At 42.2% G+C, this 19,825-nt stretch overlaps 1 protein-coding gene across 3 annotated transcripts in view; it reads right to left on the reverse strand.

Moving 5' to 3' along the window:
* Nucleotides 1–8,626: 8,626 nt before the first annotated feature.
* SGK1 (serum/glucocorticoid regulated kinase 1) overlaps nucleotides 8,627–19,825 on the reverse strand; it is a 165,718-nt gene continuing 154,519 nt past the window's right edge. Inside the window, exons 1-12 of one of the 3 annotated variants that reach the window (XM_044004213.1) lie at nucleotides 15,946–16,260; nucleotides 14,263–14,338; nucleotides 13,770–13,845; nucleotides 13,244–13,348; nucleotides 13,065–13,148; nucleotides 12,826–12,957; nucleotides 12,456–12,568; nucleotides 12,031–12,154; nucleotides 11,521–11,616; nucleotides 10,919–11,074; nucleotides 10,710–10,799; nucleotides 8,627–9,896 (exon numbers count right to left, since the gene is read on the reverse strand). In XM_044004213.1, coding sequence (XP_043860148.1) covers nucleotides 9,729–9,896; nucleotides 10,710–10,799; nucleotides 10,919–11,074; nucleotides 11,521–11,616; nucleotides 12,031–12,154; nucleotides 12,456–12,568; nucleotides 12,826–12,957; nucleotides 13,065–13,148; nucleotides 13,244–13,348; nucleotides 13,770–13,845; nucleotides 14,263–14,338; nucleotides 15,946–16,063 — 1,338 coding nt within the window. In that variant the 5' untranslated portion in view covers nucleotides 16,064–16,260 and the 3' untranslated portion in view covers nucleotides 8,627–9,728. Of the gene's footprint in view, nucleotides 9,897–10,709; nucleotides 10,800–10,918; nucleotides 11,075–11,520; nucleotides 11,617–12,030; nucleotides 12,155–12,455; nucleotides 12,569–12,825; nucleotides 12,958–13,064; nucleotides 13,149–13,243; nucleotides 13,349–13,769; nucleotides 13,846–14,262; nucleotides 14,339–14,470; nucleotides 14,659–15,945; nucleotides 16,261–19,825 lie in introns of those variants that run through there. The other 2 variants (XM_044004214.1, XM_044004212.1) reach the window with 2 other exon arrangements.

The raw sequence follows: 19,825 nt of genomic DNA on the forward strand, positions 1-19,825 counted from the left end.
ACATGTGTCCTCTTCTCTCCTCTGATACTGTCACCTCCCTGATGCAGATCCTCATCAACTCACTCCTAAACTATTGCAGTAACCTGCTGGTTGGTCTCCCTGCTTTGATTTCTGTCCATCCACCGTTCAACTTCCAGTGATCGTCCTAAAATTCAGTTCTGACCATGTCACAACCCTATGCCAATAAACTCCACTAGTTCCCTGTTATCTCAAGGATCAAATACAAAATCTTCTATCTGTCTTTTAAAGCTTTTCCTAACTGAACCTCACTACCTTTCCAGTCTTCCTATATCTTATGTATCCTTCAATCCAGTAACAATGGCCTCCTTGCTGTTCCTCCAACAAGATTTCCATGTTTCAACTGTAGGCCTTTTCATTGGCTGTCTCCTCTGCCTGAAATACTTTCTGTGCTCATCTCTGAAGCTTGGCTTTTCTGGGTTCTTTCAAATCTCAGTTAAAATCCCATCTTCTGCAAGAATGTTTTCAGTGCTAAGTGTCTTCCTTCTAAGATCATCTCCAATTGATCTTTTTCACAATTGTTTGCATGTTGTCTCCCCCATTAGATGGTAAACTCCTTGAGAAAAGCAGCTGTTTCCCTCCCACCCACCCCCAGTGCTTAGCACATAGTACATCCTTAATAGATGTTGACTTGATTTTATAATACCACCCACCTGCCTATTCCAGCCTGACATTGGACCAGACAAATTGCAGGCTTTGGGCCATCCTTTGGCAAACTGTAACTTAAAACCCAACTACAATCCAACAGCATTTTTCTTCAGTTATACAAATCTCGCTTCTCCACCTCCAGCTGAGACAAGTTATCAGTTTTCTCTCATTTAATAATTGATAAAGGAGATAAAGAAGGGGCAGAGGAAAGGGCAAAGAACTGGATTTTACATAGCTTCTGAACCTTGAAAACTGCTGAGAAGTCGGGTGGCCAGGAGGGATGTGGGAAAGTATCAGCATTCCATTGTAGGGACAAGGAGATATGCCTTAGGCATGGAACAGAATAGTTGAAGCAGAATATGGGATTTCAGTGTATAAGGTAGCAATTTGGAGACACTAATCACGATGGGTTATCATGGAATCACTCAGAATGCTAGAGCTGAAAGGCACCTTCCGGACCCCTTCATCTTACAGATGGGGAGGTTTTGCAGAGATGGTAGATATTTATTGGGTAAGGTTCTATGAGTGCTTTTGATCTCATCACAGAAAATTATAGTAAGGTAGTGTTGAAAAGCAACTGTAACCTGAGAAAGATTTAAGAAAACTTTTTTCTTTTTGTCTTTGTAGCTTTTGGGTTTAGGAAAGGGTCTTGTAAAACTAGTTGCTCAATAATTGCTTCTTGAATTAAAAATGCTTCTTTTTCTCTTGGATACTACTACTACTACCATTAATATTAATAATTCACATTTCCATAGCTTTTTTTGTTTGTTTTTTTGTTTTGCGGGGCAATGAGGGTTAAGTGACTTGCTCAGGGTCACATAGCTAATAAGTGTCTGAGGCCGGATTTGGACTCAGGCCCTCCTGAATCCAGGGCCGGTGCTTTATACACTGCACCACCTCGCTGCCCCTTCATAGCAATTTAAGATCTTTTAGGTTCTTGACTCACAGCAATAGCTTCCATTTATATAGACTTTAAGATTTTAAAAATTATATATATATATATATATATACACATATATATATACACACACACATGCATATGACCAATCATAAGAGGTAGAAAATATACCATATTTCAAATATCCATCTCCTTAATTCTGTTCTTGAAGACTAGCACTGCTGGACCTTATAGTCTTCCATTCTCTTTGTTTATTGAACACTGCATCTGATGTGCATAAGTTTTTTCAGACATATCTGTTCATTTGGGAGGTCTGCCTTCAAGGACAAAGAAACCAAATTTGTTTCATCATTGTCTCCAATGGCTAGGCTGGTGGCCACTGCAAAATGGCTGCCCAATAGATAGTATTCACCAGATGTTCTGATGTTTCATGTTGTCACTATATTTTGGGTTCAGTTGCAAGATACATATCAGAACGAATGAAGATGGCCCCAGAGTTTTTTTTTTTTTCCAGATTTTCTTTTAAGGCAGTTGAGGTTAAGTGATTTGCCCAGGATCACAGAGCTAATAAGTGTCTTAGGTGAGATTTGAACTGAGGGTGGGTATTCTATCCACTGAGTCACCTAGAACTTGAGAACCTGAGAAGCTAAGTTACTTGTTCAGGGTTGTACAGTCACTATAGGACAGAGATAGGTCCTGACCTAAGGTTGTCTTGATTTTGAGGCTGACTCACTATTTATTGTGCTGTGCTGCTTTTCAAATGTGATTTTTAAAAATTAACTCCTTTATACAGCCTAGATCATCATTTGTGTGTGTGTGTGTGTGTGTGTGATGGGAAAGGAGGGAAGAAAATAGAATTATTTCTGTGCTATAAAAAATAATTAAGAAATTGGAGAAGCATGGGAAAATATGAACTAACAGAGTGAAGTAAGCAGAACCCAGAGGAAAAGGGGAGGAAAAGGTACAAGCATTTATTAAGTACCTACTATGTGCCAGACACTTTGCTAAGTCCATTACAACTATTATCTCATTTGAACCTCACAACAACCCTGTGAAGTAGGTGTTACTAGTTTCCCTATTTCATCATCCAGGAAATGGAGGCAGACACATGTTAAAGTGACTTGCCCAGGGTCACATAGCTAGTAAGTGTCTGAGATTGGATTTGAACTCAGGTCTTTTTGACTCCAGACCCAGTATGCTATTCATCATTACCTAGTTGCCAAGAAAACAATATAAAAAATGGATACAATGATGCGAATTGAAAGAATAACAGCAATAAAAACCGAAGACTGTCCTCATAATGACCAAACAGCCCCAGGAAAAAAAAGATGAAAAAATTCCCCCCCTCATCCCATCTTTATGGAAATTTGGAACATTGCACATACTATCAGATTTGATTGATATCTGTGTTAGTTTTGCAGAATTTTTCTCTTTCCTTTATTTTATTTTATTTTACAAAGGATGGCTTCAAGGAGAAGGGGAAGGTAGAAGGATATATTTAGAAATGAAGGTGATATAAAAACAAAAGATATCAATTTTCTAAAAAAACAGGAAAAAATTACTCTAGAAGTTTGCTATTGTTTCCTTAATTATTTTAACCTTAGCTCCTTTGTAGATGCTTTAGATCTCTGGAGATCTTTTATAGCAGACATCTCATCTTGAATAATTTGGGTCAGTCCAGTTTCATTCCTGGGAAACTCTTTTGGAAGGCCTGGCTCACTACATGAAGTTATTTAAAGAGTGGATGAGGTGGTAGCAGAACAAGATGGGACTGAAAAGTACAAATCGGCCTATGAGTCGTAGCTATTAAAGCTTAAAATTGCTTTGTAGCAAAATCAGCCCTGTGGTCTCTTCTGCCTTAAGTTATATGTTAGATAAGTAAAAAGCCCCACCCAGGACTGTGACCTCGCCCCTTCTTGGTCTGCCATCTGGGAAAGGTTTCTGTTCTTTGTGACATTTGACCTACCTGCAGTGCCAGAGGAATTCATGTCTGTAGGTATATGAAAATGTTGAGTTGCATTTTCAGTGTACAATCTGTACCTTGTATCCTGTTGATTGTTCTGTCTTAGTGTCTGGCACTTTACATTGGGTGGAGTGTGTCCAGGGTTGTGCAGGTAAATGTTTATCAACTGGCTTTCTGAAGGGGGAAAAATATGTATGTCATACTTTTCAGTTTAATATCCATTATCATCATTTTTTCTATTACTTTCTTAAGTTAGGATAATTGAGAAAGCAATCAATTAAAGCCCTGATTTGTACTGTTGTCCAAAATATAAATGGTCACACTGAAAATTTCACAATCGGCTTTTGAGCTGATTTGAGCTGACTCCAGTACACCCTTGAATACATATCACTCACATGCAGAGAAAGCAAGGCAGAGAGAGAGAGAGAGAGAGAGAGAGAGAGAGAGAGAGAGAGAGAGAGAGAGAGAGAGACACAGAGACAGAGACAAGAGACAAGAGACAAGAGACAAGAGACAGAGAGAGAAGAGGGAAGAGCCCTGCTCTTTAACAAGGTTTCCAAGGACAACCAGTAAATATTAAACACAATGTTACAAAATGATGATGAGTAAACACAGAGGGAAGAGCATTATATGGGTCTTTAAGTGACAGTGTTTCTTATGTGGCATTTAGGGAGGAAATGAAGTGTCTAAATTACATGCAGACTGATTGCCTTAAAATATACAGACTATGGTTGTTGTTCAGTCATTTTTTTTTTTTTTAGTTTTGTCCCCATTTGGGGTTTTCTTGACAAAGATACTGGAGTGGTTTTCCATTTCCTTCTCCAGCTCATTTTACAGATGAAGAAACTGAGGTAAATGGAGTTAAGTGACTTGCCCAGGGTCACACAGCTACTGACTGAGACCAGATTTGAACTCAGGAAGATGAGTCTTCCTTTCCAGCTATCTACTGTAGCTCACTCTGTAGAATGAAAGCTCACTGAGGGTCCAGGACCTTGCACAGAATAAGGCAATTCGGCAATGTTTGTTGAAGCTTCTATACCTCCAAAGTCACTCCCTTGCTCTAAACAACCAAAGAAATTTCCATCATTATTATCCTCAAAAAGATTTTTTTTTTTAAATTTGGCAATCTCTTAATGAGATTCATATAAAGGTTATCTTGAGTTTAAAAAAAAAAATCAACTTACTATCTGTGTGACCCTGGGCAAGTCACTTAACCCTGGTTGCCTAAAAACAAAATCAAATTCCTCCATTTCTAGTTAGTTTAGGTAAACACTAATAGCAGGAATTTTTTTTAAACCTCTTCAACAAGTAGAGATATCAGTAAGCCAAGAGTCATAAAACAGTAGCAGCCTAGAGCAGAAAGAAATCTCAGAGGTCATCTTCTCCACCTTCTTCCCTAGAGCAAGAATCTCCTCTTTCAGCTCTTTGAAGGAAGGGAAGGAAGGTTAGATAGTTGTTGTAAGGAGCACCTTCCAAGCACTGGGCATTGTAAGGTATATGTTTGATTAATTATTTTTACAAATGAAAGATGATCTGGAAATGTTCTGAGCGGATAGAAGCCTGGTTGGAGAGTTGGAATACATGGATAAGAAGGGGGAGACAGCTGGGCTTTGCAGCGGAAGGTGAGAATCTTAATATTCTTCTATGATCCCTGTCATGTAATGACAAAAGCACTCCTCTAAGGGGACCAGATGAGTGGGAAAGGGTTGAAGAGACCACTTTACTAGAGACTGGACTACTTTGCACCATGTTAGCATGGAAGTTGGGGATGAGACAAACGTAATATATATTTTTATAACATTGGAAGAGTTGCAAAGAGCTTTACAAATATTAGCTCATTTGATCCCTATGACAGGCCTGGGAGGTAGGGGCTATAATTATCCTCATTTTACAGAGGAGAAAACTGAGGCAAAGGTTGAAATGATTTGTCCAGGGGCAGATAGGTGGTGGAGTGGGGCAGCTAGGTGGCACAGTGGATAGAACACAGGCCCTGGAGTCAGGAGGACCTGAGTTCAAATCTGGTCTCAGACACTTGACACTTACTAGTTGTGTGACCCTGGGCAAGTCACTTAACCCCAATTGCCTCACAAAAAACAAACACAAAAACCAACCAAACAAAAAATGATTTGTCCAGGATCACACAGCCAGTATGTGTCTGAGATCAGATTTAAACTCAGGTCATCCTGAGTTCAGGATCTAGATGCCTCTAGTTGTGACCCAGGAGTGAGAGATGATCTTTTGACATCTTGCTCAGCATTGACCAGCACAAGCACTAACAGTAGGCAAAATGATAGATTTGTAGCCCTCATTGAAGGATCCAGCTCAGTATCACATAGAAGCTAGTTAGCCCCTGATCAGTAACCCCAGCTCTGTTATTCTCCCACCCTTCAATCTCCTATGGAATTTTACCTATTATATTCCTCCCAAAAAACCCCAAAAGTTTCTCAGTTAAGGCACTGAAAAGAACTTGAGGTGCTAATTGTAAACATGTTGTTAGCAGTTGATAGCTTAATTCCATCCAGTTCAGCAAAAGAGTATTTTCATTTTAACAGAGGTCAATTCCCTATCAAAAGAATGAATCTGTAACTGTGGAATGTTAGGTATCAGGTCAACGAACATTTAACATTTGACACACCTGCTGGGTATAGAGAGCACTGTTCCAGGACCTGGAAAGCTACTCTTCTTGGAGCTCACAGACTGGTAGGTGAAGGCTTTTGTGCATCCCTCAAATGATACCTCATAGGTAATCAAATATCTACTCTTCCTATATGACCTACCCAGTCAGTACCTTCAATATCCTACAACCCAGAATGAAGCCTGGTCTCTGGCTTCTTTTTTTTTCCCCCTCCTGATTCTCCCTTGACTTCACACTATACTAGTGAGGCAGCTAAGTGACTGAGTGGATAGGTCCAGGAGTCAGGAGGACCTGTGTTAAAATCTCACCTCAGACACTCACTTAGCTATGTGATCCTGGGCAAGTCATTTAACCTCAATTGCCTTAAACATTCGGGGCCATCTCCAGTCCTCCTGATCTATATCTTGCCACTGGACCCAGATGGCACTGGAGAAGAAAATGAGGTTGGTGACTTTGCATAGCCCTCCCTCACTTAAATCCAATTCAGTGCAAGTCATGACATCACCCTAATGTCTTAGTTCTCTTCGAAAATGAGGAACAAACAAGTTTACAACAGTACCCATCCTCTCCGGTCACAGGGAAAACATTTGGGTTGCATTTACTGCCCAGAAGTTGGCAGAAGGTGTTGGGCCTAGGGGAAGGCAGTGCAGAAGAGTGGGTTGAAGATTGTCTAAGCCAATAATTTTTCCCACCTCACCATAGGGTAGAAGGAGAGAAGGCCTACCTTGGACCAGACAATTTGACTGATTTCTTGTTATAAGGGATAGCTGGCTGGGGATGGAAGGAGAGAGGGATATATTTAGAAATAAAGGTGATACAAAGACAAAAGTTTTCAACAAGGGATCTTTTAGGTTCTTTTCAACTGTGAGAGCTTCGGTTGTTTTAAAGAGGGGAAAAAAACAACTTAAACTGGAGTTTATAGATTCACATTTTCGGGTGAAAGTAATTAATCCTGGAAGTCATCTCATTCAGTGATGTCAACTCAAACAGAAAAAGGGGCCACTAACCTGTACATATTGACTTCCACTTATATTTTAACTTGGTTCAGGCCCCATGGAAGTGTTGTGGACTGTCTCTGGACACCTCTGACCAAGTTTAAGATCATCATTTTGGGGAGGAAGATGATCACACCGGCAGCAGAACCAAGATTTGCAGTCAAGTCCTCTGGGCAGTTAGGTAGGTGGTACAGTGAGGTAGAATGTTGGGCCTGGAGTCAGGAAGACCTAAGTTCAAATGCAGCCTCAGATAGTTACTAGCTGTGTGACCCTGCACAAGTCACTTATAACCCTGTTTGCCTTGGTTTTCTCATCTGTAAAATGAGCTGGAGAAGGGAATGGCAAACTACTTCGGTATCTTTGCCAAGAAACCCCCAAATGGCTTATAAAGAGTCAAGACATGACTCAACCACCACCACCTCTGGCCTAATAACCTAGACAGTACTACCCAGGCCAAACTAGTCTATGTTGATGTGAAACTTTATACTTAGAACATGATGAGAGAGGAATTACATTGGTCTTTTATGTTTCACATGTATACATGAAAGATATTAAGATATTTTTGTGTAAGAGGATTCAGTTCCACCCTAGATGTTTACCTAATAACTGGGAGGTATCTTTCTCATTGACTTTTTTTTTTTTTTTTTTTTGGTGAGGCAATTGGGGTTAAGTGACTTGCCCAGGATCACACAGCTAGTAAGTGTTAAGTGTCTGAGGCCGGATTTGAACTCAGGTCCTCCTGAATCCAGGGCCCATGCTTTATCCACTGCGCCATCTAGCTGCCCCAAGGGAGGTATCTTTCTCAAGCTAGTACTAGAAGGAGTTTGGGTGTGACTCTTGCCTAAAGTGGGTGAAGAAATAAATACTTCCAGCCCAGATTTCTGGGAATATTTCCATTATCAAATATCCCCACCCTTATTCTTTTGCATTCCATTTTCATAAATAACTATGTATCCAGCCACCCCCATACTCATTTGGGTCTTTAAGCAATCTTTAGGTATAAAGTTGCCATTTATGTGGTTATATATTCCCTTGATCTTTCATTGTCCTAAACCTAACCCAGCCCCTCTTCCTTCCTCCCAGTATTTGGTAGTTTGTAAGTGAAATTACTGACTTCTGGCTCTAGGTAATAACAAACCTCATGGATTCCCAACCAGTACCTGAATTTCATCCTTTGTAAGTATTAGCCTCTTGTAATTGCACTTTACGTAAGGCCGAGAACATGGGCCACACCTTGACTAAGGTAAAAAGGAAAAACACAGGACAAATAAAAGTAAAGTCTGCTACAAATAAATGCACGGGAGAGTCAGAATTAGCTAAGAGAGGCTGACCTATGCCTAATCTTTCTCTGGGGAGAACCAATTTGCCCCTCCACCCAACAGAATACAGGTTGGTGTAACCCAACTGGCACAATCAGCCCACCATGAAGACCTTGAAGAAATGTTACAAAATACCAAACACAGCTCATATATTTTTAAAGATTTTACTGCAAACCAATTGCCCACACACAAAAAAATTGTGTGGTAGGGGAAAAGGGTTGTACATATTATAACCATGTTAATCACGGTGTGTTACAATGATGGTATACATTACATGTAAGTCTGTAAGTTTAAATATACAACCAGTGTCATAACACATTGTACAGACCTTTTCTTTATACAATACATACAACAGAAACCATAAATAATGCCCATTTTACAAGTGACATTTGAAAACAAACAACGAAACAAACCAACAGCTTTGACCGACTGCAACTGGGGCATTGGTCCATAAAAACCCTTTCTAAAAATAGAAATATTTGTAGCAGCAATGCTTTCTTCAAGCATCTCGGTCCAAGTCATTGCAAGACCATTTTCAATAAATTTTAGTTATTAACTATATATATATATATATTTTACAAAAAAAAAAGTCTACACATAAATTTATCTTCCAAATATGGAAGAATCAAACAATGTCCCACATTGTAGTATCCTGCAAGTGTCACATTGATGCTTATAACTAAATCCATCTGTAGTAACCATACTGCACACATACATACCATTGTTCACATAGTAAACCCACAAGGGGAAAAAAAAAAAGATTAAAAGTTGAAACACTCTGAAATAAGAAAAAAAAAGCTTTGGAGCCAACAAGGACCTCATCAGATAAAGGCACATTTCATAAAATCTATTATCATAGCCCATACAGATCTTCACAAGACTGTTTTCCGAACTCCAGCTTCCTTCTACAAAAACACACCTGCTATCCATGAGAGCAATATCACGCTTGTTTCAAAGAGATAGCACCACTTTGGAGGGGGAGAAGAAGAAAACGAAAAGCTGGTGAGCTCACTGAAAGGAGAATGTGCTCTTCACAAAGCTTTCAGCCAACAGTGTAGTTGAGATTACAGTTGCCAAGCTTCCAGAGATGTGCAAAATTTTTATTTTTCAAAGATGTCTGGTCGCAGCTGGCAGCTCAGATGAAGGGCTAAACTAAATGAAACACACACACACACACATCAAAAAAAAAAAAAACTATCTCGGAACCTCTCTTTCAAAACCAGTCCAAAAAAAAAAAAAACCCCAAAAATGTTCAGAGGAAGGAATCCACAGGAGGTGCATAGGAAAAACCCAAGAAAGCTTCTGCGGCTTCTTTGACGCTGGCAGTGATCAGGATGCTATCTGGGGATTTGCCAATGGAGTTTGGAACAGGTTCTTCTGTAAACTCAGGATCGAAATGCCGAAGATCACTGGGTCCACTCTAATGGAGGGAAAAGAGAAACACACCGAGTTAGGTTTAGACCGATAGAAGACCTAAGGGATATGAAAAGCCATTCAGGCACTTGGTAATTCAGAGCCTGGGCCTACATTGGACATGTTAAAGGACAGTATAATTATACTGTCCTTGGTCATCTTGGGATTGGTTGTCTTGGGCACAAAGACTAATTAAGAAACTCCCAGGAAGTGGTGGAAAGGGCTTTAAGTGGAGCCGGAGGACAAATGTTGGCCCCTCCACTTAATACCCGAGGTACCTTTTGGCAAGTCCCAGTCAGATTTCGGAACCCTAGTTAATGTCATCTTTTTTCTTTTCCCCCTTTAAAGCAAGAATTGGACCAGATGACCTCTACAATTCCCTCCAAGTTCCACATCTATGATCTGTTCCAACTAATCATTTCTGAAATTAGCTCCAAGCAGATGGATTGTACTTAATATCCTCCCATATTTTAGAGATGATCAAAGGCAGGTTTAAGTGAACTTTTTCCTGGGCTCTGGGGGGAGGGGAGAATGTCAAGTGACTTTGACAGAAGCCACTGCTTTTTTCCCCCAAAAGAATAAAGAATACAGACCATTCACTTGACTGTTTTGCCTGTTACTATGTGCCTGAGTCAATAAAGATGGGGGAGGGAAGGGAAGGTAGAGAACCACTAACTTCCTTTGATCAAAGTTTATCCCATTTTCTAGTCAGAAAAACCACTTAAGACTTTCTGAGTCATACTGGTTCCCTCTGACCAAGCCCAGGCTAAAGAAAGAAATGCCCTTTGGGGGACTAACTATACTTAGAAGTGATACTCACCACATTTGGGTTAAAAGGGGGAGTAATCTTCTTATTAATGAGATCATCCCAGTTAATAAGGGAGAAGAAGACATGATTCTTAATCTCCATCTGTTGAAGAAACACACGATTCATTTAGACAAGCTAATTCAATAAGGTGGGATGGTCTAGTATTTAGTGCTCTTCCCATGCAACCCCCCCATCCCCCCCACCGCAATATTTTTACTTACAAAGTCATCCTTGGCACCAAGCCTTCTTGTCCTATCTTTCTGCAGTAGGCCCTCAAGAAGGTGTCTTGCAGAATTTGTAATATTTGGCTTCAGCTGGAGTGGCTTGTTCAAGATGTTGTCATACATCTCAGCTGTGTTTCGACTATAAAAAGGAGGCTTCAAGGAGGGAAAAAAAGAAACATATTTAACTGGAAGTATAGTGGAGTTCAATATAAGAATATTTAAAATATAGTGGGGTAAGTCAAAATGTCTGTGAACTGATAACTGAATAAAACATTAGAAGGCTATCTCTTTGGGGGAGTGCTCAGGGAGAAGGATGCAGGGGGGAATGTAGGCCATTTATTAAAACAAAAGACATTTTAAAAATGTAAAGGCTATCTATTCAAAAGTTGCAAAATGCTGTGAAACCCACAGCCAGCCTAACTACCAGTGCAGTTAACAGTCCTGAGTGACCTTACTGATAAAGGCAGACTATTCTTGGCAGACCTAAGTGTGTTTGCATAGATTAATTGAAGTAGAGCACGGGGGGGGGGGGGGGGGGGGGGGCCAGTGGGAAGGAAGGGCAGGAGGAGAGCTTTTCTGTTCTTTAATAGAATACTTACCAGACCATAGAGCATTTCATATAAGACAGCCCCCAGGCACCACCAGTCAACTGTTCTGTCATAAGGCTGCTTGTGAAGTACTTCAGGAGCAAGATACTGTTCAAAAAACAAAAATCGAAAGATCCATTTTAAACCCAGGTCCTAGGAAATCCTAAGAAGACTATCTTTAAGGACAAATTCCTGGACTAGTAAATGGGATGTACTTTTTTTTTTTTAAAAGGTACAAAATTTCCATTCCTTTACAACTGCTCCTACCCTGTGTGGCTATGATTTAGACCATGTAATTTCACTGACCCTTCCAGTGGATCAAATAAAGCTTAGTTTTACCAATATTCTCTTTTCAGATTTTCTAACCCTCCCCCCACCCCCCTTTCTTTAGATACCCATCAATCCCTCAGGTGTGGCATGAGTAGAGTAAGAAAAACACCTGCTGGCATCTTCCCCTTTAATTTGACCTTTTTCCTCAGAAAGAAGAGCCTGAGTGGTTTTAAAGCTCTGGGCTACACCTACCTCAGGGGTGCCGCAGAAGGTGGACGTTGTGCCATTGTGTTCAATGTTTTCTTTACAGAGTCCAAAGTCTGTCAGAACAATGTGCCCTTGTGAATCTAGCAAAATATTCTCTGGCTTTAAGTCTCTAAAAAACAGAAAATGGAGAGGCAAACATATACTTTTAGTTTTGCTTCACAATAAAATCACATGGTATTTAAAATACCTAACAATTACTAAAACAAGTTCAAAGACGCATGCACACTTTTCTAAGTTCCTAGGACAGTACATGATCAACCATAAATTGAGAAGTTAATGTAAGGTGCAGGGGGCCTTACTACAGGGTATGTATTATGTAAAGGTCAGTTATTATTTATATCCATAGTACAATCTATGCTTAAGTCAGACCACGTGATACCATGTGGGAGCATAAAACAGATCTTGCTTACCTATAAACGATATTCAGGGAGTGCAGGTAACCCAGGGCACTGGCAATTTCAGCTGCATAAAATCGAGCCCGGGGTTCCAGGAAGCATCTCTCCCTCTGGAGATGGTAAAACAACTGCAGGAGACAGACAGAACAGTTAGGCGCCTGCTGACAAAGCCTGTTAACAATGCATTTAATCAGATCTGACATCTACCGGAGGACAATGGCAGGAAGTGTCCTAATGATCCACTAGCGATTTGAAACCAGCCAGGTTGGAGAGGGATGCTAATGCCAGTTAACTTCCCCCCCCCCCATTGTCTTTTTAAAAATTCTCCCTCTTCTATATACAAACTCTACTCCCTTTCCAAAGGGGATTTCTCTTTTCCACTCACCTCTCCACCATTGATATAGTCCAGAACAAAATAGAGTTTGTCTGCAGTCTGGAAGGAGAAATGCAGTCCAACCAGGAAAGGGTGTTTGACATTCTTCAGAAGGACATTACGCTCAGACATGATGTGTTTTTCCTAGGAAAAGGATAACATGTTTAACGGTGACATTCTGAAATGTACAAAGATTGTCATTAGTGTATGCTGCCCACACCTCCCCCTCTGGGGAAAAAAGTTGACTGTACCTCTTTCTTTTTCAGGATTGCTTTTTTCTGAAGGACTTTCACAGCATAGAATTGCTCTTCTGCCTTGTGTCTTGCAAGAAGAACCTGAAATTAAAAAGCAAAAAGCCTTGTACCATCGTTTAAAGAGGGCCCCCTCACAATAAAAAGGACCTCAATAGAGGTAGATAGGCAAAATTTACCTTTCCAAAACTGCCTTTTCCAATTACTTTCAAGAAATGAAAGTCTGATGGCTTTGCATGGGGGTTGGACGATGGGCCAAGGTTGATCTGCTGAGATGGACTGGGCTAGGTGGAGAAAGAAAAAAAAAGAAAAAACTCAAAACATGTTTGATATGTCTCTTCAACATTCTATTCTTTAAAGCAAACATAATTTGTGAAGGAAAGATGCAGTCAACAAAATTCAACTACATCAGTGAGACCAGAAAGTTCACATTAAGTCAAAAGTCCTTATGAATCTACCTAAAGGAAACTTCAGTAAAAGTACACAGGGACTTTTGATGAATCAAAGTTTTTTTTAAAATCTCAATTTATTTTTAAGTCAACAGACTCAATACTATCACTGTGTTATGGGATGAACTAATGAGGCATTCTTGTCTCTAGGCTAATTTCCAGAAATGCTATTTTTAAACATTAATGTAGGAGGACTCTGTTCCTGACTCATTTACAATTTTCTTCTGAAGATGCATCATAAATAAAAAATACTTACTGGAGGAGAAGGATTGGCATTCATAAGCTCAGGCTCTTGAGGTTGAGAGATTTTCAAAATAGATTGAACTTCAGGGCTGCAAGAAGGCAAAGGTAAAAAAAAAAAAACACCTTATAAATTGGCCACTAGGGGGCATGCTTTATTCACTAATGTGAATGGTTCAGTATTCAGATTATGAAATAACTTCAAATGGAAAATACCCAACTACATTTTCGGATTAAAAAGAGTAAATTCTTTAAATAATTATATTGAATTCTTTGCATAGAGACAGGTCCTGAATTATATAACTGTTTAATTTAATCCCAAACCTTGGAGTACTGAAAATAAAGCTACTTTTAATTAACATTACATTTAAAAGGAACAAAAATCTTTCCTTTTCCAAAAAGTCTATGGGTTTTTAAGAGACTTCAGGTTTTTTCCTATTACCCCCAGAAAAACTTAAGTACAGCCACGTTAAATTTTATTTTTTTCCAAAAGGCAAATAAATACTTACTGTTTACAGGCATATGAGTTGCTGGCAATCTTCTGGATAAAATCATTCAGTCCCATTCTCCTTTGTTTCATGAAAGCTGCAAAAGAAAAGGGAGAAAATCGTGTAAATACGATTAAAAACACACACACACACACACTACGGGATTCTTTCCAACTACCTAAGGCTCGTCACCCCTAGAATACAACTGGACCCTTTTGCCAACACTCACCAATAAGGATTGCTACCATGCCCCTCATTTTTGAGTAAGTGAGCGTAGCTCCCGAAGCCTCGGTTTTCACCGTCATCTCGGCTCGCGGTAAAGGAGCAAAGGAATCGGCGGTTGGGTGAGTTAAGTCCAAAGCTGCGTGCCCAAGCCTGGCTCCGAGCACCTCTCTAAGTGCTTCTGCCGAGCTGCCTCCCCGGAGGCTCTTATATAGACAGCTCCACCCGGGAAGGGGCGGAGCCACGGGAACAATGAGGGGGAGACCCAGCCTCCTGCCTCCGCTCAGCTCCCTAGGCGGGCGTACGGAACTGTGCCCAGCGCGTCCAGCTGGCGCCCGGCCCTAAGTCTTTAGTCTGTCCCCTCCCCCTCGTGGGGTCATCTCCCCCGGCGCGAGGCTAGAGGGTCCTGGCTAGAGAAGCCGCTGACTGGGCAGCAGCCGCGTCGGCGTACAGAACCAGAGAGTGAGACTCGCGAGAGGCACAGGGTGGCATGCAGCAGCGAGCAAAACCGGGATCGGGAAAGAGAGGGAGACGCTTGGGGGGGGGGGGGGAGCTCAAGTATACAGCCCGGAGGGCACAGCTGTACTAGCCGTCGAGGCTTATCGGCTCGAAATCTGCTCCCCCCCAGGCGGAGGAGGGGAAACTGGACAGCAGGGAAGGGGCGGGGGGAGGAGAGAGCAGGGCTGGACTGGGGTAATTTTCCACCTTTCATTTATTCCACTAGCTCCAAAAGGAAATCAAAGTTGATGCACCAGAGGCACTTTATACTAGCGAAGTGGTAGTTAGCAACCTCGTTTTTTCAGCTCAATTCAGATTCTCCAGCAACTTCTACATTGCTACATGAAACCTGGAGACCCTACTCATTCTCATATCTTATTATTACTGTACACACAATCACACACAGAGCTCCGTGCCATTGGAGACAGGGGCTCGAACAGCCTCCTGGAATAGTGAATTTAACAGCCGAATTTAGAATCAAGAAGGTATGGATTTAACTCCAACCCCCGGCATTTATAATCATAGATTACACCAGAGAAGCAAGTCACTTAAACTTCCAGTCTGCCCAGGCAAGTCAGACCAAACTACAGACTCGTTGATGTGCACGCACAGAAAGGGGTTTCCACACCGGGAATACCCACATTGAGGAGACCGCAAGTCCATGATAAAAATAGAGGTAGGAGAGTTTAATGCATTTTCTGAGTCTCTCTCCCAACACCCCCCCCCCCCTTTCCCTAACCTAAGGTCAACACCTAAAAAGGCATTCTCCGCCCTCCACTTCAGAACAGGAGCTGGTCAGGAAGGGACCTGGGCGTTCGATCTGGGCCAAATGCCCGCCTGTGCCCTTTCCTCCTTGCCCAGGTATCGGGCCCTAGCAAGGATTCCCTCTCCCCAATTTCGTCAGCAGCGAAGCAACTAGTGGGCAAAGAAGGAAAACGGCCAAGCGGGAGCCCCAACCCCAGGGGCCGGCAGTGGGTCCCTTACCAAGTCCGGTCAGCAGGAAGGACTCGCTCCTTTTCTGAGCCTCAGCCCTCTTTTTGTGGCGAGGCTTAAGCAACGACTCTAGCCGGGCCCTGGTCAGTGCCCCCTGCATCTCTCCCATGGATCCTCCTGCCCCTGGCGGGATCAACACTAACCACTCTGGTTCCCCGGCTGGCAGAAACAGCTGCAGCAACAGCAGCGGCAGCAGCAGCAAAGAACAGCAGCCGGCTCAGCGCACAGCAACCCCAAGTGATAAGCAAACTCTGACGTTTCCTTGAAGGAGCCGCCGTGACTCAGGCAGCGCAAGATTTCCTGCCCCAAGTCCCAAAACAAACAAATGGCCCTTGTGCACCCGCACAGCCCCTGCCCCAGTCGGCTTCCGAAAACGCCTTTTTTGTGCTTTGGGCCAAACCCAGGCCTGAAAAATCCCAGAACTTGGAAGAGGAGGAAGGGAGGAAGGAAGGAAAGAAAGGAGGAAGGGGGAGGGAGAGGTCAGGAATGTGTAGGGGAGGGGGCGGAAATAAAATTCAAATCTGCTGAGAAAAAAAAAAGCACAATCTGCATTTCACTCTTCCCCGCCCCCCCCCCCCAGCTACTGGGAACATTCTGTCCGCAAGCATATCATTTCTTGCCTTTTTTAAAAATTGTTGACCATGCCAAGGACACGTGAAGAGGTAGCATATTAATAAAAGATGTAGGCATTTGAGACTATTTTACCGTAACCCTGCCTGAGGTCTCCAGGCCAATCAGGACACTGCGGGTTACAAATCAATGGCCTCGTTTTGATGTGCTCCCAAGCACCCTACTGTAATATCAAGACCGTAGGAAACAAACTTGCTTGAGATTACTCACCTCACCACTATCCCTACCACTGTGCCCTAAACTCCTCTGAAAGCAGGGAGCAGGTGTTTTCTTATTACTTTGCTGTCTTTTTATCTCTAAAGTCTCCTTTATTCGAAGAGTGCTCAATGCATATTAATAGATGAGCTGGGTGGCTTACTCCCTCACATCCTGGAGGGGGAGGGTAGAAGAAAGGTGCACTAGGGAAATTCGATAGCTCTGCAAAGCACAGATGCTGCAGGTTTGCCCGTCACTAACCTGTTAAGATTTAGGAATGGTTTGTAAGCAACCTAAGCACCAGGTGACTGGAAAAAGCCAGCCGGCACACTGGTTGGCCACTAGGAAAACGCGAAGGCGGGGAGGGGGGGGATCTAAAAGATGCCAATGATCTTATGCTGCCATGCCCTCTGTTTGCTGGATGGCTCGTGGGTCCTGGCAGCAGACACTGCCCTGCAGTGACCCCTCCACCCCAAGCCAGTTTTGAATTGTATGCAAGGCTTGACATGCGCCTAATCATCAGCTGTCAAACCAGGAATAGAATGTTAAGAGAGGTTTGGGTTTTTTCCCCCTGGCTTTTTTCCCTTTTCCTATGCTGGAAGGAACGAACTTCTGTTAGCACCTCAGTTTGTCCTAATGTGATCTTCAGTCTGGTCTGCTTACTAAAAGAGCATCAACTTCATTAAAATAGGAGGGGGAGGAAAATGGAGAATCACCTGAATTTACCTCTCCTGGAAACTCAGGCCAGGTAAATGGACTTAATCTGCCCTTTGGAAACAAACAACAACAACCAAAAAAAGATATCCATTGCCGGAAATTTCTGTTTAAGCACACAGTCACTCTAAATCAACCCAATAGCACGAGATTTTTAACTCAAATCACTACACTTTTTGGTATTTATTTGGTTCTTCACACTTTTAAATTGCTTAAGTTCCCCTACTTCAGCACAGCCTCTTTCCTTTCCCCTCCACACAACCAGCATTCAACAGGCCCAGCTCCACCTCCTGTTATTGTCATATCCCAAATAGCAAGTTTCTTTCTAGCCTCTTTCAAATACCAACCTGTTCTTTTTGTCTTTAATAAAAATGCATTTGTTGCCTCCAAGCAACTTTAGTCATAGACATGCCCCTTCCACCCCATGTTCTCTCCTACTACCCTTTTACTTCCGCACTCCCCATCAACAACCGTGAGGAAAAGGACTTTCTTCTCCCAGAGGACCACACCAAAGTTAGTGTAAGAAAAGCAGACCAACCTTTTAAAGGAGATTTTACTGTTTAGTCTTTCATTCTTTTCCAGGGACCAGAATGTAAGGGGGATGAAGGATTTGGATTTTGGTGGTTTGGGAGTGAGCTCCTGTTTTGGCAAGAGAAGCCTCCTTCCTGCAGACTTCTATGGCGTTATAGCCATACATAAGACGGGAAGAAGCTCAACTCAGTCTTTGCCCTTTTTATGAACCCCACATTTAAAGGCAATTTGCATACAAGAGAAGGAGCGGGCTGCAAAGTTCAAGGCTGAGCCATTCCTCCTGCCCTTCCCTCCTCCTTGTAACATCACCCTGAAAATTAGTAAACGACGTACCAGGCTTATTACATTCCTGCAAAACTCGCAAGAAATGTCATGCCTTGAGTCTGATTACCCTCACAAATTAGCCTAGGAAGAATTAAAAACACAGACACATGGTATATTTTCTATTCTCTCGACGGATCACTGTCTCTCGTGCCTGTGTGTGTGCTTTCGTGTGCGTGCGTGCGTGTGTGTTTTGAGGGTGATGGATGAGGGTTGGAGGTGGGGGTATCGGTTAGAGTACTTTCAGGAGATGCTCGGGTGTGGGCGCAAAGGCTACTATTTGTAGATGGGACAGAAAAGGAAAGTTTGATGGATTTGTCCCCTGCCTCACTCCCCTTTTAAAATTCCGAAGTTGGAGACGGATGGGCTGGCTACACTTAATCTTTTAACAGAGGGAGTCCAAGTTGTTGAGACTGGCTTTTCTTCCAACCGGATACCTGAGGGGTGGAGCAGGCGCCCCCCAGTCCTGTCCCAGCAACCTACTAAACCCTTCCGAACAGGAAAATGACAGATGCCTAATGGCTGGAGCCGCTGGTGAGGAGGGCGTGTGTTGGGGAGGGGGGGAGGTGTGGATTGGGGTAGGAAGGAAGCTGCCTGAATCTCGTGTGCACGCGTGTGTCTATTGTATAAACTCAGCAACTAGAGTTGGTTTTGCATTTGCATTTTAGCTGCTAAACCTATTTTTCCTTCCCTTCTCTGTCCCAGTCCTTTTCTTCAGATGTAGAGTTAGTCCCATTGTAAAACTAGGAAGTAGCATACTTAACGTAGCTCTTTTCTTCTTAATCCCTCCGAGAAATGACCGGTTTTGATTCAACCAACCGTATTTCACAAATGAATCCTAGAGGGCGCTCGTACTCTCTGTAAGGGCCGTAGTTCTCTCTAGATCTCCTGGAGGTCCTTACTTAGCACTACTTTCCCCTCCTCCCAGCAGTGTAGATCTTTCCAAAGCGTCACTCACGCTACACCTTCTGTCCTGGACAGAAAATCTGCAGTGTTTTAAAGAATGCTTTGTGTCGGCCTCATATATGCCACCCCCATCCTTCTGAATAAAAATCAGCCTCCTCTTTGTACTTGAGTGTTGTAAAGGTGAATTCAGAAATCCCAAATGATAACGATCTTCTACTGAATAAAGTTAGTACAAATGGGGGGAGGGGTAGTTGCTTTTCCAGTGTGCTTTTGCTAACTTATAGATTTTTGGTTTTGGCCCCCATTGCAAACACAATTTATTGTCCCTCAAAATAAAGGATTAAACTCTTTCAGATACAATTTTGTAGGCTATAAATCCTGGGTTCCACATTCAATTAATCAACAAGCTCTTATTAAGTCTTTTCTCCTTGGTAGACCAGATGCTAAATACTGGGAAAACCAATACAAAAGTGAGACGGTCCCAGTCTTTAAATTTTACAGAGGGATACAACATATTCATAGATAAGTAAAGATAAGATATATACAAAATAAATTAGAAGAAATGGAGCCTGGG

The sequence above is a fragment of the Dromiciops gliroides genome, chromosome 4 (assembly GCF_019393635.1).
Source record: "Dromiciops gliroides isolate mDroGli1 chromosome 4, mDroGli1.pri, whole genome shotgun sequence".
Classification (NCBI taxonomy): domain Eukaryota; kingdom Metazoa; phylum Chordata; class Mammalia; order Microbiotheria; family Microbiotheriidae; genus Dromiciops; species Dromiciops gliroides.